The sequence below is a fragment of the Misgurnus anguillicaudatus genome, unplaced genomic scaffold (assembly GCF_027580225.2).
Source record: "Misgurnus anguillicaudatus unplaced genomic scaffold, ASM2758022v2 HiC_scaffold_32, whole genome shotgun sequence".
Lineage (NCBI taxonomy): Eukaryota > Metazoa > Chordata > Actinopteri > Cypriniformes > Cobitidae > Misgurnus > Misgurnus anguillicaudatus.
This window is the reverse complement of record NW_027395282.1, coordinates 2,000,053-2,023,583: the sequence shown is the minus strand read 5'-3', so window position 1 is coordinate 2,023,583 and position 23,531 is coordinate 2,000,053. Positions and strand designations below refer to the sequence as shown.

The window sequence follows — 23,531 nt, the reverse complement described above, 5'->3', positions numbered from 1 at the left end:
CATTTTCCTGTGGTTAATGCCTATCGGGTATATATTCTTTTATGTATACTAAGGAAACATATTTCTTGTTCTCTTTCTACCATTGATATAGTTTTTAAAGTGAAACCAACATTTAAAATTAAATTTTATGCTTTAATGCATTTAGTGCATTGCACAATTAAACTCCTGGAAAGAGAAATTAGCTTTGCAAATCAATCTCAGAATAAAAAACTCGGAATGGTATTTTGCATAAAGAAGAAAGAAAACAAAGACATTGAAACTTTGACAATTCAGCACAGTTTAGTGGATTGCAATTAAAAACAAATCAAATATTTATACTGTTACGCCAAAAAGGGTAAAACTGTATTAAAATAGTATTAAAAAGTACTGTAATATTGTTAATAGTGCACAGCAAAATCACTGGTGTTAAAATAACACCCACGGTGTCAAATTTAACACCGGCAAAGTGTGTATATGTGTCCACACTACACTGTGTTAATTTAGTCAAAAGTGTAGTGTTAATTTAACAACACCCATTATATGTTAATTTAACACTCAATATTGTTAAATTTTACACTTTGTTCAACACTATTCATTGTTGTTTCCACACTACACTGGTGTTGGCACAGAAATACAGTGTTAAAAATTAACACTCCTAATTTAAGGTCAACACCAGTGTAATGTGAATTCAACAATGTTAAGTGTTAAAATACTGAGTAATAGCCACTTTTGTTGCTAATGGGTTGTTTCTATAAAAGAAAAATGACAAGAAATATTGCAAAACCTCTTTTTATTAATGTACATCACATTTAATATTTACATTAATACACACAACACTTTGCATTTAACACTGCTTATTTAAATACCTCAGCTACAATTAGAAACAGAATACAGTATGGAATAATGAAAGTTATCTTATACCACAGCGCAGTGACATGAAAACCACTTATTATAAAGGTCTTTAATAAATCAAATGAGAGTTAAAAAAATTAGCCACCCTACTCAAAACTTGAACATTAAAATACATGCAATTACCTTACTGGCAGGCAGAAATGCTTATCCTTCACAATACTAAAGATTTTTCCATAACAAAACAGACATTTCAATTCAAAAGACGTTTCATTTTTCTTAAACACGTTCCAACCTGGTATTTAGTTCTGTAGTTGTTTTACTCATGATGTAGTGGAAGGCTGCATCAGTGGTCTTCATCATGCAGGGAATGGCTTTTTGGTCCAGAATGATGCAAAAATTCTGGATGCAACTTTTTTTCCCAACGCAGAGCAGGCAGGGCTGTGCTGATTCATCCCCCTCAAAGCATGGATTGATGCTCATCACCTAAGTGTTTTAAAAGAGTGTATTAGATGAATGTATTTGATGTGTATTTATGAACTTGTATGCATTTACATGGGGTGAACAATGCAAGCAAACTAACTGCTGAATAAATAACTAGAACAAAATACCAAAAAACTTACACAGCACAATCAGTAGCTTCAATTGCACATTGACCCTCTCCAGTCTTTCTTCCTTTCACAAATGAAGGCAAGAGGTGAATGAGCCAGGGAAGAGCTGCCACATAACTGTCCCATCCTAGCAAAACACAATTTATACACCATGAGTATACAGTTAAACTTTAAAACCGTAAAAGTAGCAAACCCATGTACACTTACCATATTTAAACTATTGTTGACCAGACAGAGGGTCATCCATATCTTCATCAGGATATAGGCTGCAATTATCCTTTAATTGTTGTATGTTGGCTATTTTGCAATACATCACCTCAGCATATTTCTGCAGATTTTCAAAGACAAAAAGGGTCAAGAAAATACCAAAAAGGATGCAGTTTTAGCCGTTATTTGAATCAAAATCATCTCAGTATAATCATGTTAGAGACAGTGTACAGTACTAATGTACTCTGTGTACTCACATAACTAGTTGGTAAGCTCTTATCCTCCAAACTGGGTTAAGAAATAAAAGTTCCAGAATTCATGGGTATGCCGTATTGAAATATAGTCTGGTAGGGTCCTATCACAAAAAAATGACAAAGACTCTGAAAACTCAACATTCTTTATATATTAAAAACAGCACTCAAGACAATATGAATCTTACAATTATACATTTTCAAAATAGTAATCAATTTGATTGCTATTTAATATGATATCAATAGCAAAACGATGTATGAGAAGATAATATATTTTTATTAAAGTTGGCAGCAGGTCATGTCACTTTCTTGCCTGATTAATAACCATAATACTGTATGTACAAAACTACATATAGGCCTACTAAAAAGATTGGTTAACTGTTCAGTTATGTCAAATAAAATGATTTATATGTATAAATGAAACTTACCTTCTGTAATGAATTTATGTAAGCATTAGCAGTCGTTTCTCATTGGAAGTCATCCATGTCAGGTCTTCTTTAATAAACTGCCCTAAAAACAGCATCTCTTCTGAATGATTTTAAGCACTCGGTGTGTACTTTCACCAAACTAGCATCTATAATGACAGAAAAAACAAATGTTTGCCATACACGTTTTACACTTTCGTATGTATTTGCTATTTGCATCTGTCTGACATCTAGTGCCACGAAAAGCTTACAACATACAATGCATCCAATCTGTGCATATTCTGAGGTAAAATGAATTGTTGGTTTGGCGATATTTTCCCTGTTTGCATACATCTAAAAAAAAAAAAACACATGACGATGCGGTTGCGGTTTTCTCCGTGTTTTTCAGTAATTTGAATAATATTAATTAACCGATATCCGTGCACTCACGTGCATGTAAACGACCTCGTTAACTCACGGTATCTAGCCTATATGATTACCTCATAACGAGCATCATATGGTGAATAAACGAGCTTTCATTTAACTTAATTTCATACCTTCAATTTGTAGTGCATGTCGCGTTTTATCAGGGTTCAATTCTTACATTCATTCATATCTCCTGTTAATATTATCCTTCTTGGTTAAAACTTTTAGCTAGAAGTTTAACTTTATACCAAACTAACAAGGGAACAACGTAACACAAGGTAGCTCTGATTAAACTGAACCAAATAACGAACAAAGGGGAAATAAAATGGGAAAAATATCTTATTTAGGTTTTTTGGCAAATCGCTGCGTAGAGTCAGACAGAGAAATAACAGTTTAATTTAGCTAAACCAAGTGAATATTATGAGATTTACCTGCTCTCTTCAGTCCTCCTTTGAAAGAAAATGGCGGTAAAATCCCTGACAGGATATGTTTAGTGGAGGCGTGGCTTGATTTACACCGCTCAGTGTGAAATCTGGTAACACCCTTGTTTTACACTGACACTGTCGTGGATATAACACTGGCCTAGCAATGGCAGTGTTATTTTATTACCAGATAGTGTTAAAACAGCATCAACACTGTGTATTTAACACCATCCCTGAAAATTTAACACTGGTGATTTTGCTGTGTGGTCGACCGATATAGTTTTTTTTAAGGGCCGATACTGATAATAAGAAAACTGTATGGCCACACAAATGAAATTGGTGAAACTAAATTTGTTATGCATAGCATTTATAAACATACCATTTTAAAGTACTTAAAACATACACTGTAAAAAATTCCTGTAGAATTTACAGTAACTCACTGCAGCTGGTTTCCAGCAACTTACTGTAAATTAACTTACAGTAAAATATTGTATACAGTTTTACAGTACTATTTAAAATATTGTATACAGTTTTACAGTACTATTTAAAATACTGTATACATTTTACAGTACTATTTACAATACTGTATACATGTTTACAGTACTATTTAAAATACTGTATACATTTTTACAGTACTATTTAATATGCCGTAACTATTTACAGTATAGTATATTTTCTACTGTAAAACATATAATAATTTTACAGTCTATTCCCCAGTAATATACTACAATATAGTGTATTTTACTGTAAAATCTTACTGTAATTCATTGTCCCATTTCTATCTGCAAAACTGCACAAAATTTAAATAGCTGTATTATTTACAAGACATAATTAATGTGGATCTGACATTTCACGGTACTGTTTGAGTAAGTGTGTTGAACTAGTGTGTTGTTAAAAAGTGAATAATGATTGTTCAGTTTACTGGCCGATTGAAAAGATTTATTGGCCGATGTCAAAAAAATAAATAAATCCAAATATCGGCTGATATATCGGCCTCTGCAATATATTGACCTATCACTAATTATTAATATTAAATTGATTTTATTTAATTATTTGTGCGTAACATAAAATATTTAGATTATTTTTGTGAGCTGATTTGATTGTTACACATTATTGAACATTAAAAGAAAAATATCATATTATAAAGCATTTACTTTATATTTTTCCTTGTTCTGTTCATATGGCATTTCTTCATGAGATTGAAAAATGAAAAATGTACTTGTTTTATAGGTTTTGTCATTACAACCTGCTCCACTGTCTAATCTGTCATGTGACTATGGTGACTTGTTTCCCCCTTGGGCTGTTCAGTTTTAATGACTTAATCTTTCATTATTTGGCTTTGCTGAGAAACTTCGATTTTCCTTCTCACCCCATCAAACATTTACTCTGGGCTTCTTGCTCTGACACAAACACAACAAGCACCTTTTAATAGTTATTATAGCTTTTTAATCATCTGGCTTAAAACATTTTCTACATATTACATATTACAGATGCTTCTAAATATGCAAACTACATTTCAAATTGAGTTGTTCAGTTCTGAAATGTATTTTAAAAAGTAGTTCGTAACATAATGCAAGCATGGGTTGTATTCACGAAGGTTCACAAAGGCTATAGCGGGTGTTAGCATAAACTGTTAGCAATAACGCATAGCAAAGCGACAGTTTTAAGAGAATCTTAAGCAGTGTCTGTCAAGTGGTATGTCTGGATTCATAGTATGAAAAAAAAAACATTAGGAGATAAGTACTCGGATGACTTGTGTGCATTCAATCGACACTTTAATATCATGTGAGCCCCCGGGAGAGAAGTCAATCAGTGAAGGAGGAGGATAACACAACATGCAGTTTTTAAATGAAGGTTTTTATTGTTAAGTAAAAGCTAAATCCAAAACTGCATACGCTCTCATCTTGAATGTGGACGCGACTAAGATGGCAGCGTTACCGGAAGCTAGTTATTTTCGTTTATAAAGTTTTAAATTTGGATATTTCTACAACAAAACAGCACAGATTACCATCAAAAGACCCTTGTTTATCCTTGTAAAGCCGTTTGGATTTATTTTGTGAAGGATGGATGCCCATTTTTTGGTCTTGAAGGACGTGGACCCCGTAACTTTACATTTGATTAACTGAACGATCTAAAACATTTTGTGTAGGTCTGAAAAATGATGGACATATGCATCCCGGACAGCTTAGGGGTGAGTAAATCATGGGTTTAATATCATTTTTGGCCGAACTATGCCTTTAAAAGTCACGTCACGGCATCTGAATAGGATTGAGGTCAGGGCTTTGACTAGGCCACTCCAAAGTCTTCATTTTGTTTTTCTTCAGCCATTCAGATGTGGACTTGCTGGTGTGTTTTGGATTATTGTCCTGCTGCAGAACCCAAGTTCGCTTTAGCTTGAGGTCACGAACAGATGGCCAGACATTGTCTTTCAGGATTTTTTGGTAGACAGCGCCACAGTAATGCGAATAGTGAGTGCACACACAAGTGTATACAACAGGACAGCCTGATCCCACGAGAAATTATTTTACAAGTGGATTAATTCGTATTATTTTGTACAGAGTGAATCTGTGATTATCATATGATTATCATAAAAATAAAAATAACGCAACCCCACCGCTAACACCATCGTCACTGGCGCAAAAGCAAATCATACAAAAATTTACAAATGTGGTCCACCATATAAAATATGTACAAATTGACATGAGATAGCATTGAGCTTGACCAACCATTTGCCTCTCTGTAGACTATGTTCCTGGTTTTAATCCTATAAAAAGCTAATTAATTCTCACAGCCAGTGTTTATTTGTACTATTTGACACTTTTATTTGTTAAATGCATTTATTTATTTATTAATAGTTGTGCTTTGGTGAAAAATAAATGTTGCAGAGTGGCTTATTTGCCAATGAATGTAGTTTGTTTGTAGCAGCTTTGATGATGAAAGCTTCAGGTTGTAGGCATATTCATTTAAAAAAGGCTTTGGTTGGAAAACAGAGACTCGTTTTGGGTTTAAATCACTTTTAAATCTAAACTAGAAATGAAAGTATTGATCTGTTAAACACCCACAGGACCGACTTACTTTTCTATTAAAGGGTCTTTGTAGGGTTTTGGCATTAAGTGACCATGACATTGATAAAGTGTGTTTTGAATGTGGTGTTACAATCCTCATTGTATTAAGGGCTTCTGGTATAATCCTGTAAGGTTTCCAGATCAGCAAGGCATTAATATAACCATTTGTTTTTATGTTTTGCATCAGTGTAACTTATTATTATTAATCAGTTATTATATATGCTTTGGTACTGAATTTCAGCAATGTTGTACTAATATTCAGTATTGCAAAATTGTAAGTTTGATATGGCATATGTGCATTCCCTGGTTATAGAGGAAGGGATAATCTATTGTAAAAATCATTATTTTAGTATAGTATTATTTTTTTAGGATCATTTAGATTTTTTCTTTTTGCATTGATACATAACAAAACGTACATTAGTGTAATGCAAAAAACGAAACAAAAAAAAAAGATTGTTGAAGTAATTTTGTTTTCTTTGTTTATGCTTATTCTAATGAAAATCAGCCTTAGCAATAATTTATTTAAAAAAGTCTGGGTGGATTACCTTAATGAGAATTTATGCACAAATGTGCTTTCTTGTCCTGAAATTTGTTGCAATGCAAACAATGCAAACAATGTTAATGGTCCTAAAAATAGACTTCATACAGTCCTATGCAATTCATTTGTTATTTTTGGGTCATAAACATTTTATCTTGTGAGATTCACCGGAGGGTCACACACACACACACACACACACACACACACACAATACTGTACATAATCAAACATCACCGGAGGGTGATGTTTGATTATGTACAGTATTGTGTGTGTGTGTGTGTGTGTGTGTGTGTGTGTGTACTGAGTATGTAAATAAGGTCCCTTATCCGTTATGTAGTATCTCAGCAAACATGTTCTTCCAAGCTTCAGTGTCTCAGAAATGAGAAGCTTAAAAGACATCTATCGTGAGTTTCCATCTGAAGTTTCATTCATCGCTGTAGGTGATCATGGTCAAATGCTCCAAAAGGAAAAGCTAATGTAATGTCTGGAAGAAGTGAATTTCATTTAAACTTCAGGTGAGATTAGGACTTTGGCTGAAACTAAATTTTAGATCACATATATCTGACAAACATCAGAAAGAGATTCAGTACATATCGTACAAACCCTATAGGGTGTGGAGTATAATATGGTAGAAATGTTGTAAATGAACGAAGTATTATTTACTTTCATAAACTCAATTTTTTAAAGATTGACAGTAAGCAAATTTAATGCAAGCTGTGAAATTGCACTTTATTGATTGGTAAATATGAATCTTCAGTGTTTTGAGTAAACCAGACACATTGAACAAGTTTACGAATGAACAAGGCATTTGTACATTTGTAGGCCTCTTTAAAAAATTTGCAGGTTTTAATAAAGCAAGATTTTCCAGGATTGACCGGAATTAATCTGTGATTCAGTGAATCAGTAATTACATCAATCAGTGAATCACAATTCAATGAGCTTATACTGATTTTTAAAGTTCCTGTAAAGTCAATCTTGAAAATAGTTTCTAAACAAATTATTAATGTGTTGCTGTAGCCAACCACAACGATTGTAAACTATGTAGTAACCTACTGAATTGCTGTTTTTTCATCATTTCTGAGTTCAGGATTTTTCCAAGATTTTGATTACTTATTTTATTTACTTGCCGTTTTTTTCTATCAATCAAATTTGGTTGGGTGGTGAATAACACAAACTCAGAACACATTCAATATCTGAATTGACATGACTTTAATCATATTAATAGACACTTACTACACCATGTCATGGTGTAACCCAGTGGTTCCCAAACTTTTTCAGTGTGTGGCCCCCCTTGTGTACGGTGCATTCCTTCGCGGCCCCCCAAAGAAAATTTGTGACAAAAAAAACTTTCTAAAAAAAACCCCCATTAAATTATACAAAAAAGTGGTGGTTATGGTTAGTAGCCTTATTTTTTATGTTTAATTACACAGAATTCATGATAAATTAATGTATTTCATAAAATGTCATAAAACTGGGGCCCCCCTGGCACCATCTCGCGGCCCCCAGTTTGAAAACCACTGGTTTAACCTACAGAAAGAGACCTTATTCACTCATTCCTTTATTAAAAAATTTGACCCAGCATTTTTTGTGATTTTCACAAAAGTTTCACAAAATGTCTTCCAGGAAAATTTTATTCTATAAATATACAAATATATCAAATGAAAGAACAGACCATCTGCTTTCAAACAAACAAACAAAATGGAAAAAAAAACATATGATCTTATCTTAATTTGTTCTCTTTTTATAACCTCCTAAATAGGTTTCTTCAAAAATAAAAAATTTTGAGCAAAAAGCTGAAATAATTGCATTTTTGTAAAGGAATTTTGTTAGAGATCAGATTCAGAACGATTATCAAAACATACATGTAGTTTACAATGTTATTGAATTCGAATTTTTATAAATTGGGTAAGAGCACCATCTAGTGGATAATAAAGAATTATAGATTACCGTAAAAAAAGTGTCATTGGCAGGGAAACGTTTTCTCTTAATCGACAAGACAACTCGTCAATGGCGGGGAAAGAGTTAAATGAATAAACCAATGTTTCTGTTGAACAGATTCAAAAGATTTGTGATGCATCGAAATATTCACTACTTCTGAAATAGGATATTCAGAGTTTTTACCAGGTACTAAAAGTATTAACTCATTCCCCGCCAGTATTTTTGTGATTTTCACAAAATGCCTTCCAGGAAAATTTTCTTCTAAAAATATATGAAGAGTTTCGTTGCAAAACGAGATAAATCAATTTTTTAACATTTTTGTCAAAACATGTTTATTATTATGTTATGATGTTATTATTTTGTTTTATGGTGCTACTTAGCTGTATTTTTTAAGTTATGAAGGTTTAAATCAAAACAAACCAACTGCAGTTGCATTGAAATTAATTGGAATGCGCAACCAAAAAACAAGATTTCTGAACAATTAAAAAAACGGTGGTTATCTCGTTTTGCAACGAAACTCTTCATATAAACATACAAATATATTAAATAAAAGAACAGACCCTCTGCTTTCAAACAAACAAAACGGTAAAAAAGCGTTTCATCCTATCTATATTTTTTCTCTGCTTATAAACTATTAATTATGTGTATTTTTCTTCAAAAATAAAAAATATATCAAAAAGCTGAAATAATTGCATTTTTGTGAAGGAATTTTGTTAGAGATCAGATTATATGGTCATTGAATACTTTTGCTTCAGATCCACTTAATCCTTCCATTGGTCATTATATTGCCAACTGAAGATTTAGAAACAATTAAAAACAGGATCTGAAAGCATCATAATCAGGTCACGCATCATTAAAAGATGATGATTTATGAAACAGAGCATTTCTTTTGCTCACAGTTGTAATTAATATAGCGTCTCCAGTTCCTCTTTATACAGGCATGCCCACATTACAGTGCTAATAATTTTCTTTGCAAAATTATGCAGGAGAATTCAATTAAAGTTTTATTGGTGATCCTTCTTCCGCGCTGGTGGAGGTGAGAATCCTTTTGTTCATATGTTTCAAAAAAGTCATTTGTTTCTATTTCTTTAATTAGATTTTTAAAGCAATACTTGTGAACAAAGCGCTGTTCGAGGGAATATTTATGGAGTGATTATCTATTTACTTTTTTGTATTGCCAAATTCATTTAAAAAGCACCACGAGGGTGCTGAATGCTACATTTTGATTTGGGGTGAACTATTTCTCGAATGCTTCCAGCTATGCTTAGCACACATTTTGCATGACACCGAGCTTTCTGCAAAACATTTTGCGACCTCTCGTTGGCATTATGAACCGGTCGTGCACTGCATTTCTCTAAAATAACGACGACGAAAGGCTCCTGTAGCAGCCCCCAAGCTAAAACTCTCGGTAAGCAAGGTTGGTGCCTAATTCTATCTGAGCTTTCTTCTCCTCACCCCTGATTTAAACTTAAAGGCCAAAAGCCTGCCTCGGTGCACAAAAAGCACAGCGAAATAATTTTTAAAATCGTAAAGCTGCTGAGACGGGTGCGCTGTTATTTGTCCTCAATGTGTCAGGTTGTTGCATGTTATCTGGGCAGGGGCGAGAGATCCAACAACAGCTTTAATTTCACCGAATGGAGGAGAAACGAAGAGTAAGAGAGAGAGGAGCTTTTTGGGGATCCATTTGCATTTTAAGTGCAGGCTTGAAAACACAGTAACGTCTTGGCTTGGGATCCCATGATGCTTTTTTGGGTTTCAAAAATATTTTCCTACAGCGTTCCGAACATGTAAGAGTCTATTTAAATGTTAATTGCTTGATGATCACAGGTCAACAATTGCATTACGTCCATTACATCAAAGTCATTTAGTCCGTAAGATTGACACTATCCAAATTTCACTGCAGGGCTCCCAATTGATCATTTAAAATAATGTTTTTGTCTATATTAATAGGCATTTAATTATCTTTCACATCATCAAAGAGCCTCACATATGAGTCATTATCTGTGATGTGTTATGTAGTAATTCGTTTAATAGTCTCTAAGCTATTTCATTTGCGAAAGTATCAAACTCGTCCCTGGTGTAACATCCTTTAAACATCTTGAACGAGCGCTCAACAAGATTGCGATAATGTTACACAACGCACATTAAACAAATTGAATAATTGCACAGTAGATTATGTCGAAAATTCAATCGATGGGCTCCATTTCAAATCATTTTTTAAGAGCTTGTTATGGAAGCACGTCTATAACCTCGCACTTTGCATTTCTCGAATCATCTCTATACTATTTTGTTGTTGTACACTGTGATGGATGGCTAGATAGTCATCTAATGAATAATCTTCAGACAGATCAAACGCTTCGGTTGATGTTGAGGACTTGTGCTGGGTAAGATGCTCATTAGATTAGATAAAAAGCTGGGTCTGCTGCACAAATAAATCAAACTCGGTCTTTTAGATAACGCAGCATTCGAGTTGTGCAGTGTTACAGGTCGTGCAAATGAGGAAGCTCAGATTATTTAAAGTCTAGACATTGAGTTTAATTATTGATCATCAGGATGCACGAAGCCTGAAGTTTATTAATAACTCTACTGATAAAGCTGTTTTGTTTGTGTTTCTGGTCAGTTGTGCTGTTTAGTGATTTATGTGATGTGATGCATGGGTTTATATCTGTTTTTGACTATTCGTTTAAAGAAACCCAAGAGGTTGGATGTTTTTTTTTTCTTTTGTTGATTTATTTCCTTTTAAACAGTGAAGGAGTTGCATGGTTCTGGCTACAGTCAAATCTCACCAAATGTTGGGTTTAGAGTTAGGTTTGGGGTGGAAAGTCATGTTATAGTCATGAAAAAATGTGATTAATTAATTCATGTCCATGGCACGAAATTCAGCTTTTTTCGTGCCTTGAGCATGAATGTCTTTTCGTGTCACTCGCATGAATTTCTATAAATAGTTTTTCATGTCCGTGGCACGACTTTCTTTTCGTGTCATTTTTTTGTACTGTTTTTTATTGTTTTTTTTTTCCTATTTTCTTACTATTGTCCCTTGAGGTCGGGGTTAGAATCACTTTCTGTTACATTTTTAGACATCCTAACCCAAACCCCAACTCTAACCCCAACCCCAAGCGACAATAATTTAAAAGTAGAAAAAACTATGAGAGAACAATACATAAAATGGCACAAAAAGAAAGACTATTTATAGAAAACTATTTATAGAAATTCATGCGACACGAAAAAGACATTCGTGCTCAAGGCACGAAAAAGCTGAATTTAGCACCCAGTCTCCAGAGGATGCGTATAAATAGCACGAAGTGTAAAACTGGTGCAATACATACGCCAAATTCCACTTTGGCGTGCATATGATACGCCAGTCCTTCTCATTCACTTAAACGGGGCATCTTTTTTGTCGTTTTATTTATTGGTTTCTCAATTTTTTCTGTTTTTTTAAACCATTTCGCTTGGGTTTAGAGTTAGATTTTAGATTTGCTTAATGAGGTTATTTAATATACAGGTTCCTCCATGTTTTTGTCCATATTTAGGCCATGGTCGCTTGGAGTTGGGGTTTGGATGTCATTTTTATATAACAAAATGTTGTTCTAACCCTAAACCCAAGCGAAAATGGTAAAAAAAGCAAAAAAATTGAGAAACCAATAAATAAAACGACAAAAAAAGATGCACCGTTTAAGTGAATGGGAAGGACTGGCGTATCATATGCACACCAAAGTGGAATTTGCCGTATGTATTGCACGAGTTTTACACTTCGTGCTATTTATACGCATCTTCATGAGACTGGGCTCGAATTTAGTGCCATGGACACGAATAAATTAATAAAAATTTTCGTGACTATAACACGACTTGCTTTGAGATCATGTTGGATGAAAAACAGATTCTGGCTAAATAGTATACAGCTACGGCCTAAATCCCATGAAATGTTAGGTTTAGGGTTAGGGTTAAAATGAAAACGGCGTTCATCTAGCGAGATTTCACGAGATTTTGGCCGTAGCTGTATCCCTTCTAGCCACAACTGAGTTGCATTTCATATACAGACGGTTTCAGCAGTCACAACATAAAGAAGCGGCTGTCGCGTCCCGCATGTAACTTCCGGTAAACTGTGCTAAGAATAAATAACAAAGTTCTTTAAACGTAGTTTATTTATATAACAAGCAAAAAACAACACATAGATTACCTAGGAAACCAAAACATTTGTTATTTTCGACGAGGCATTTGTTCAAGAGATCAGTTTAGCAAATAGTCAGACCATTAAAAAAAACGAAACCAGAAGTAAAGTTCAGATCCAGACGTGTATCACGTGCGTTCGATGAAATCGTCTATACTGTATATAGACGGTTTCATCGGGCGCACGTGCGGTGACGCGATAAGCGTCTGGTCAGAACTTTACTTCCGGTTTCTGTTTGTTTAATGGTCTAACTAGTTGCTGAAACTAAACTCTTAAACAAAACCTCATTGAAAATAACAAATATTTTGGGTTCCTATATAATCTACGTGTTGTTTATTTTGCTTGTTATATAAATAAATTACTTTAAAAGGACTTTGTTGTTATTTATTCTTAGCGGAGTTTACCGGAAGTTACGTGAGGACCACGAAAGCCGCTTGTTTATGTTGTTACTGCTGAAACCGTCTATAGCCAATAGTTTTTTATTCTTTCTCACAGGTTGGCGAAAACATGATTTGCTCTTTGCTGTTGATATTTTATGGCAAGTTGTACTAAGGGAACACTAAATATAAAGATGCTTTTAAGTCAACATTTCTTTCTTACCTTGTTATAATCTAAAAAAACCTGTTGTTCTTACCGTATCAAGCGGAAATGCCTATGAAGAAATGCGATGCAGGTTTTTTTACCTGACTGGAGTGTATCTAGTGGACAAATCACAGCGCTTGCGGTCTGCAAAACACAGACACGTTGTTACATTTTTTCAATATGCATGTCAGGCTTCGCATACGCCATAACATACGCATGACTATAAACTACACTTTAGTAATGTTAGCTTTGTAAAATTTAACCTGTTAAAATATGCTTGCATATACCTAAAATCCAACAAACATGGGCCCAAAGTCTTTTTGAGATTGCCACTGTTTTGGAGTTTAATTGGTGTACACCGATGCATCATGGGATTGTGATTGCCGACTGATAAGTTTTGCACAGAAGTTCCCTAAAAAATTTAAACATTCACCAGTCTGAGATCAAATACAAAAATTGTGACCTTCTTTCCTTTCTTTGAAGAGAAAAAACATTTTCAATCTGATTGGGTCTTTAGAGTAAACGCACAAAACCTCATTATGTGTTACCTAATCTTTTTTTAAATTAGAGCTTTTTGGTTTCTCATATTTAAGTCAACATCAAAATTTCCCACAAACCATTTTTTTAGATGGCACCATTGCTTTATTTATTCTTACAATTACGAAGGCTGTCGGTATTATTCAGTAGTTTTATAATTTTGGTACCTGTCTAAATCCATGCCCATGTAATAAACCATTGATGTCTCTCTCACAGAGTAATCGTAAAGCTCTCAAACAGTTTTATGGCTCTCATAACTTGTGAAGATACCAAATCCTGTTGTGTGATCTTATCTGAACACTCTTGGCATGGCACAGTGAGACAGACATTGAGATACAGAGGTCGATGGATAACACAAAGAGCTGTTGGAGGGGTTTTAGTCACGCCTGTCAGAGGAATATGATGGGTCACAGCGGAGAAAGAAGGGGCAGAACTCGACTGATTCGGGGGCAGGACTGCAGGTTAGAGACCCTTTGAGAGGCTTTGATTGGTCTACTTGGAGTTGTTTGGTGTCATTGCTGGTATTTGTCTGAAATGGATTCCTGCAATGAGGGAAAAAAGGGAAGAATGCCACTTCATATCATGCCTTATTCATTTTTTATGCTGGATAAGCAATCCAGTATCCCAATTTTATTAACAGTATCACTGTAAAAAAAATCAGTAGAATTTGCAGCTGCGTTGCCGGTAACTTACTGTAGATTTAAATTTATGTTTTTTACTGGCAACATTTTGTTCAAAGTTAAATGAACATTAAACATTTACAAGTCTTTGTCTTTACAGAGTAAAACTAAAAAAACAGCATCAAGCAAAACATTCTGGGAAACTAAATCTGAAGCAAAAAACAGAAAAAGGTTGATGATGATTTCTGGTTCCCAGAATGCTTTGCAAGAGGCTGTTATTGTATAGTTTTATTCTGTAAAGATAAAGACTTGTTAATATTTAAAATTTATTTAACTTTGAACAAACTCTTGCCAGTAAATAACATAAATTTAAATCTACGGTAAATTACTGGCAACCAGCTGCAATAACATTGTAATTTCTACGGAATTTTTTACAGTGTATTTTATATCTGAACTGCAAAAAATTATTTTCAAGAAAAAACATTCTTAGTATTTTTGTCTTGTTTTCAGTAAAAATATCTAAAAAGAAAATAAATCTAGTTTTTAGACCAAACATATCAAATTTAAGTGATAAAACAAGCAAAAAATCTACCAATGGGGTTGGCAAAAAAATCGTGAAATTTTTTCTTAAACACTAAATTCAAGAAAATTCAAGAAAAAATAGCTTACCCCATTGGCAGATTTTGTTGCTTGTTTCATGAAAAAATTCACTTAAATTTGATATTTTTGTCTAAAAACTAGACTTATTTTCTTGGGTCGTTTTGCTCATCAATAAAAACATCTTAATTTAAGAAATTTTTGGAAATTTTTACTGAAAACAAGACAAAAATTCTTTTGAAAGTCTTCTTGAAAATAATTTTTTGCAGTGTGATTAGATAAGATATTTAACAAAAATATCTGCAAAATGTGTTTTTTAGAATTTACATTATATATGAAATCGAAAGTATTTCTTTACTAAATGTATCATTTTCTCTATTATTATTACTACGATTCTTTATTATGATTGCTGATATGATGTTACAAATTCATTAATAACTGTTGCAAAAGATGATTTGGCCAAACTCCAAAGTCCCTTAAGGAAATCGTGCCACTCGGCAGTAACTTCAGACTCCAGTTATTTCAGTCATGCAAGATTAAACTCCTATCTTCTTGAATAGATACACCTGGTCACTTCATGCGTTTTCTCTGATTGCATAGCTATCCGATTTTAAAAAAGACCAGATGTAAATGCCTCCCGAAATGTTTCGAGATGGATTTAAATCAGAACGCTTAACCCTTTCCCTGCCACCATTTTTTGTGATTTTCACAAAAGTGTGCCTTCCATGTATTTTTTTTTCTAACAAAACGGGAAAAACTTTCATCCTATCTATATTTTTTCTCTGCTTATAACTCTTAAAAATGAGTATTTTTCTTCAAAAATATTTTTTAGCAAAAGGCTGAATAAATTGCATTTTGTGAAGTAATTTTGTTCAGAATTTTTTTTTAGATTGAAAACGATTATCAAAACATTCACAAAGTTTAAAATTAGTTAATACATTTTTTGCTTCTGTTTTTTATTGGGTAAGTGTGCCATCTAGTGGATAATTACGATATTACAGATTCATATAAAAACTCATCAGATACACATTGTTTTCATCCAAATGTTTTTTCTTAAATGATAACTCGTCAATGGCGGAGAAAGAGTTAAACCACTTCAGGAGAAGGTCTGTGACGCATTTAAGATGAAACTGGAGATGTGAAAATACTGGTTGACGAAGGCACATATGTAAGAGCTTTACTCCTCCCAAACGTAAGCATGTCACTCCCACGTTGAGTATATTTTAATATATTTATGGTAGGAAACTAAATATCTTCATGGGACATGATTTTTACTTAATATCCTAAAGATTTTTGGCATTAAAATTTTTTATAATTGTGGCCCTTACAATGTATTGTTGGCTATTGCCACAAATATAACTGTGCTACTTATGCTACCCAGTCTCACAAGGTTTCGTGTCACGTACATTTTTTAAAAATTTTTCATGATATTACCACGAATTTCTGCGCTTTTTCGTGATCGTATAACGAATTCCTGTTTTCGTGTGATTATCATGTATTGGTTACTCAACTGCTTTTTTCTATTTTCAAACCATTGTCGCTTCGTTTTAGGGTTAGATATAGAGTTATATATTGGTTTATACTATTTCTTCTGATTTATTTTTTATATGTCGCCTGGCCTTAGGGTTAGAGTTGGGTTTGGGTAGAGATGTCATTTTATGTAAATCTACCCCTAAACCGAAGCAACAATGGTAAGAAAATAGGACAAAACAGTTGGGTAACCAATACGTGATAATCACACGAAAACAGGAATTTGTTATACGATCACGAAAAAACACGGAAATTCGTGATAATAGCACGAAAAAAGAATGAAAAATTACGTGACTATATAACGACATTTCGAGACTGGGCTGACTTATGACATATGATGCCACAACAATTAATAGCCATTACAAATTTTGTAAATGGGTACAGAAACACATGCGTACATATAAGGGTCAAGATTGAAACTATGGTTTCAGGAGTTTGGGCCTAAAGTTACAAAATCTGCATTTTTTAATTGAAATTTTAAAAATTTGAATCAGGATAAAAATTAGTGCTATACACTGTAGCACTAAAAGTTCCTAATCATATAAGGGAACCATTTTTAGTGCTATATATAGCAGCTATGAAGAACCATAAGTGGAGATATAGCACCACTTACAATATGGTTTTACACAGGTATAACTAAAAATGGTTCCCCTATGATTACAAGCTTTTAGTGCTATTTAGCACAATTATTTAGAGTAAGAATGTCCCAAAACAAAAGCCTAAAGAGATCCAATCAAAGACATCTATTAGTTGGACATCTAATAAAAAAATGCAGACCACTTTACTCTCTTGTGTCCAGCAGAATAAATTCATTTTCATACGGCTCGTGGATTTACAGCCGCGTGAAACGAATCAAAGGAGAAACCAAAAATCTGCAGGGGAGGAGGGGATGGTACAGTCCCGTACGGCAGAAAGCGAGCCTGTATAGTGTTGTAGAGAGATAGTGTATGTGTGTGTGAGAGACGATACACACATACATAAGCTGAGCTGTATTGTGTGACCAGACGGAGACGCAGAGCTGCGTGTGTGTTTGAATCAAACACGACAACATGCTTTGCGGCTTACGGCGAGAGGTGAAGAACAGCTTTGGTGAGAATTGCACTTTAATGTCTTATTACACTGCAATTAAACACAGCTGTGTGTAAACAGCAGGTGCGTCTATTGAGATGTTAGTCTTTATAGGGGACCTGGCTCAAATCTGATGAGATGAAGTTAGTGGAAGTTGCTGTTTCTTAGTGTATTTCTTTTGTATCTTCTCATTTGGACTCGGTCGGTTTTTATGAAGCTGAGAATGCAAATGAAGGAAATCATGATGGCTTTGTTGTAATTAGTGACTGATGTCTTTACACATTCAGGAATTGTTTTCCCTAGTGTGTTATTAGCACGTTTGGTCTATGACTGTTTTGGTTTGATGTTTTACAGCTGCTGTAGTCTAAATTTAACATTTAATCTTTCATTAACTAAAAAAATGTACAATAAAACAGTACCTCATAAATCTCCTTATGTTCTTTAATTATGATTCCTGTAATATAAAAATATCATTTTTATTACTGTAATGCAATAAATAATTGGTAAACAGTAAACTATTCTTACATATATGTGCGTGTGTGTGTGTGTGTGTGTGTGTGTGTGTGTGTGTGTGCGCGCGCGTGCGTGTTTCTTATAAATATATACACTGTAAAATGCAGCATTTTTGTCAAATCAACATATATTTTATGCTATTTTAACTTATAAAACAAGTTGAAATTGTTTAACTTCATTTTTTAAGTTATGTCAACTATTCCCAGGTCAAAACTTAAAATAGTTTTGCAAGTCAATTCAACCTACTAAGTTGTTTTATCTTTATGCAGCATTTTTTTTTAAATAGTGCATATATATGACACATACAGTATATATACAGTACAGTATATAAGCTGGGCAAAAAGGTTTAATTGTTATGAAATTAACATTAAAATTTTAACTTTTTCCCCGCCATTGACGCATTATCTCGTCAATTAAGAGAAAAATTAGCATGAAAAAACGTGTTCCTTATTAGGTTTAATGTTAATCTGTATTACCGCGACCACAAGATGGCGCACTTACCCAATTTATAAAAAAACTGAAGCCAAAAATTATTTATTAATTTTAAACTCTGTGTATGTTTTTACAAACGTTCTGAATCTGATCTCTAACAAAATTCCTTCACGAAAATGCAATTATTTCAGCTTATCAATATTATCATATTTAATGTGGCATTCACACCACCCACGGAAGAGGCGGCAAGCGCGAGTGATTTACAGGTTAAGTAAATGTTAGGTAAATAGGCATCCTGCGGCGAGGTACAAATGGTACTCAACACGCAGATGGAGCGTTGCCGCGGTAAATGCGCAAGTTGAAAAATCGGAACTTTGGTGGAAAATCGCGCCACGTTAACCAATCAGGAGCTTGCTCTAGTAGTGACTTGATTACAGGAAGCGAGCAGAGTCGCAGAAGCCCCTCCCAATGATGCGAATTTCTGTGTGAATGTCTCGAATGATTCGAATTTCACGCGCAATGAAGCACGTAAACTCATTATGTTCAAGCGTACAACTACGTGCGAATAGCGCGTTTTTGCCACCTCTTCCACATCTAGTGTGAATGCACAGTACGAGTTTATAAGCAGAGAAAAAATATAGATAGGATGAAACACCCCTCCTTCAACGTGATGCCCAGCTGATGCCTGACCAACGATCACCGGGAGAACCCGCTTAATCTCCGCTTAATCTCCTTATCCGTTTATATGTGTATATATCTCCCAAGGGTTTTTCCCTCCTAGGATTTTTTTTTCCTCGGCTAAAAAGCCCGTGTTTTTTTCTCCTAGGGGTTTTTTAACCCGGGGAGGCAGCCTTCTTGGGCTTAACTTAGCTTCCTCTTCTAGACGTTACATTAGTAATACGCTCGCTCATAATATTGAGTCATAGCTGCAGCAAATTTGACTGCTTATGCTATCGTGTATTATGTTGTGCTATCTGTCACTTTTCTGTGCTTTTCACTGTTTCTATTAATGTAAAGCTGCTTTGAAACAATTAACTATTGTGAAAAGCGCTATATAAATAAAATTGAATTGAATTGAATTGAAACCTTTTTTTCCCGTTTTGTTTGTTTATTGTTTCTTTGAAAGCAGAGGGTCTGTTCTTTCATTTGATATATTTGTGTGTTTATATATTTTTTGAAGAAAATTTTCCTGGAAGGCATTTTGTGAAACTTTTGTGAAAATCACTAAAATTCCTGGCGGGCATCTTTAAAAAAAAAGGCTGGTGGGGAATGATGTTTATGTTTAAAGTAAAATGTATTTTTATAGGTTTAATGAGATGTACCCATCAAAGTAACATTTTGATATTCTTTGAAGTAACATAGTAAGCATATATCAAAGTACCAAGCATATCATTGTGATGTTCATGTGTATTACAGTCACATGTACAGTACTATACACTAATGGCCAAAATGATGTATGGGGGGAATATTTGTACAGTATTTCCTTTTAGTGCCACATCAGGTTAGAATAAACCATTAAAATGTATTTATTTATTTATAGGGATTAACCCCTTGAGATGAGACATCTCGTTTTTAAAAGGGGCCTACAAGTACATAATACAAAATATACAAACATAACATGATGACACCAAACACACACACACACACATAAATAAAAAATATTTATAAAAAATAAGAGGTGTATAGACCAAAACAAAACAAAAAATATTAAACTTTAAAGGTATTTATTGGACTAAATAATTTGTCAGAAAGGCAAACCACATTGTTTTAGGGAATCTAAAATATATAAAATGTTATTAATATGTTATTAATATTTGTTGATCCTCTTTTGTGTTAATAATTTGCAGTCATGCCCTGGGCTATGTATTTATAAACTTTGCACATGTTTCCTTTAATTCTCCATAAAGCTGAGCTTCAGATTATACTCCAGACCCACCAATGCAACATGCATTTATGTATCTCTAATAATATATTTGAATAAGAGCGAATATGAAGTTGGACATCACTTTTGGCCACTACTATATGTAGATAATCACTGTGATCTCTTCATCATGAATGGTGTTAGGATTGGAGGTGAAGTGTATGTTTATGAGCTCTGCTGAGCGAATCACAGGCTGATGATCTAATGAAGAGAAGCAGAGGATGCGGTCACGCAACAGAGATCAGTCTAATGTTCTCTCAGCGGGAGCCACACATGACATGAATGTGTGTGTGTGCGTGCGTGTGTGTGTGTGTGTGTGTGTGTGTGTGTGTGTGTGTGTGTGTGTGTGTGTGCTGGTAATGATGCTTACACACAAGTGAGCGAGTGAGAGATGTTATTAATCATATGCTTGCTTTGCTATTCCTGTATTACCTGAGCTGATGTTCACCAGACACGGGTTCAGATACCTCTTGTGTCTGGTTGTTGTCTCTGTGAACATCAATTTTAATCTTCTGAAACATCTCAGCTGACAGGAGTGAGGGATGTGTTAAGGGCACCAGCTATTCTTCTTTGTATCCATCTGTAATACCAGCAAATTTTTTGAACGTTTTTCATTTTATAGGGATCATGTCACAATTGAAGATTATGTCTTGAAACATATTTTTTAGGATGGGAAATAACCTGTTAGTAGTACTGCAATTAAATAGCTAACAACAAAATTGATCATATAGATTTTTTTAAGTCATTCCTTGCCCTGCCTGACAGCATTTTTAGTGATTTTCACAAAATGCCTTCCAGGAAAATGTTCTTCTATAAATATATAAACATACAAATATATCAAATGAAAGAACAGACCATATGCCTTTACATAACCAAACAAAATGAAATTTATTTGTTCTCTTTTTAACCTCTTAAATATGGGTAGTTTTCTTCAAAAATACAACATTTTGAGCAAAAAGCTGAAATAATTGCATTTTTGTAAAGGACTTTTATTAGAGATTAGATTCAGAAGATTATCAAAACATACACAGAGTTTAAAATGTTTTTAAATTAGTTTTTTATAAATTGAGTAAATATACGATAAATCGTCAATGGTATAGTATAAAAAACAAACTTGACCGGAGAATGGGCATGCAGGGTGGGATATGAGGATGATTCATGTACGAACACTTGCAGGTGATCTGCGATTTATAAAGGGAACATTGCTTTATTTTCTTAATAAAGTCTTAATATTTTTTAGCATATGCCATTTTTGGCTTTTGTGCATACGTAGACTTTTAGTAAGGATCCTACGCACAGTTTTATAAATGAGACCCCTCGTCATAATGTTCAGCATACTTAAAGGAACAGTATGTAGGATTGTGGCCAAAACTGGTATTGCAATCACAAAACCTGTGGCTAAAACTGGTACTGCAATCACACAACTTTGCTCCTTGAAAATATAATTACCTGAATCTTCAAAATGCTGGATTAGATAGTTGGGAGGGTTGAATCGAGGCCACGATCTTTTAACAATTAATCGCTCAGCTCTAATCTGTAGCTAACATGGTTAAGGCTTACATTAATTGTAACGTTATATGCTTTAGCTGCTGTATGATTTAAAGAGCACCTATTTACGTGTTTGTTGCAGTCCAAGAAAAGAGATTTACGTTGGAAACATTAACTCGCATCATCATTTACTTTGGTATTTGTACCTTTTGCATATCGTGAAGTTAACATGTAACGAATACACACTTACACATCAAAGGAAATGTAAAACCGTGTATCGAATAATAGGTGCTCTTTAAACTGAGGTAATTTACTTGTTATTTATTTAGCTCACTATCAGAAATAATCTACTCTACAGACACTGTTGTTTTTGATTCCTTGCAGAGATCTAACGGAAGTTAAGTTTGGGCCACAAAACACCACAAAAGTTTATGTTGTTGCCGCTAAAACTGTCTATAGTACTTCAGATGAATGTATAGTAATTTTAAGCAACTGGATTGATTGTTAATATGTTAAACACTGGTTTGTTTCGAAGCGAACAAATTTTTTATACTTTTAGTTTAACGTTTGATTCACTGAATAAAACAACGATTATTGCATTTGAATGATCTACCTCAGGCATCTCTGTCAAACTCGAACAAACAACGATGATGCCTGCAACCACCTCTCCGTGCCACCCACGCTAAACGCTTTGACACAACTTATAATGTAGAAGATCACGTCGTCCTCCTGTGCTGTGTTTTCTGTGACTAATCTCCCATTTACATGGCTGGCATTTTGAAACCGCTCATTAGACTAATTGTTCCTTGTTTATCCAGATGCTACATTGCTTGTAGTGTGGAGTTTTTCAAGGAAACGTAAGTTACAGCGATGAAAGGTGGACTATGTGTAATTACACGTTTTTGAAGTACATCTCTTTAAATAATAATGACGTAATCATTGCACATTTGTAGTGGTGTGAATTGCTTCGAAACTGTGGCAATGCGAGATGCATTTGGCTGATTTGTTATCATAGCAGGAAAACATAATTCTCCTCCTTTTTTTTTTTTTTTTTTTGAACAAGCAGCTTATGGCAAATATTAAACTAGCTCTCTGTCGAGAATATAGTGTTATGTATCGCGAAAGCTCTGTAATTTTTGGAAATGACCACATCAGTCAAGGGACTGCGTGTGAAAATGAGCTTTTAGCTAAATCTGGTACAATGCATGGGATGGAAACATTTATGTTAAAAATTGCACATGGTCTCTTTATAAGTAAATAAAGTAAAGTCACCCCAGCTTCCGTAAATGGAGACCTCACTTAGTCCACCGCATTGGTTGAGCCACCATAAATATGTTTTGCTGCTATATCATACAGTTCCTGTAAAGTACGGCAAATTGCGGTAA

At 34.1% G+C, this 23,531-nt stretch overlaps 1 protein-coding gene and 1 long non-coding RNA gene across 9 annotated transcripts in view; one reads left to right on the top strand and one right to left on the bottom strand.

Annotated features, from left to right (window-relative positions):
• Nucleotides 1–23,531, top strand: part of LOC141348976 (glutamate receptor-interacting protein 2-like) — a 187,059-nt gene that overhangs the window by 114,111 nt on the left and 49,417 nt on the right. For 2 of the 8 annotated variants that reach the window (XM_073865574.1, XM_073865572.1), the window contains exon 1: nucleotides 17,672–17,813. The exons of the other annotated variants lie outside the window; for them this stretch is intronic. In XM_073865574.1, coding sequence (XP_073721675.1) covers nucleotides 17,774–17,813 — 40 coding nt within the window. In that variant the 5' untranslated portion in view covers nucleotides 17,672–17,773. Of the gene's footprint in view, nucleotides 1–17,671; nucleotides 17,814–23,531 lie in introns of those variants that run through there. 8 annotated transcript variants of the gene reach the window in all.
• Nucleotides 753–3,410, bottom strand: LOC129420937 (uncharacterized). Its single transcript, XR_012368637.1, has 6 exons — nucleotides 3,159–3,410; nucleotides 2,326–2,471; nucleotides 1,904–2,001; nucleotides 1,647–1,767; nucleotides 1,452–1,566; nucleotides 753–1,314 (listed from the first exon to the last, which is right to left on the bottom strand). It is a non-coding gene; the product is annotated as an uncharacterized lncRNA (long non-coding RNA).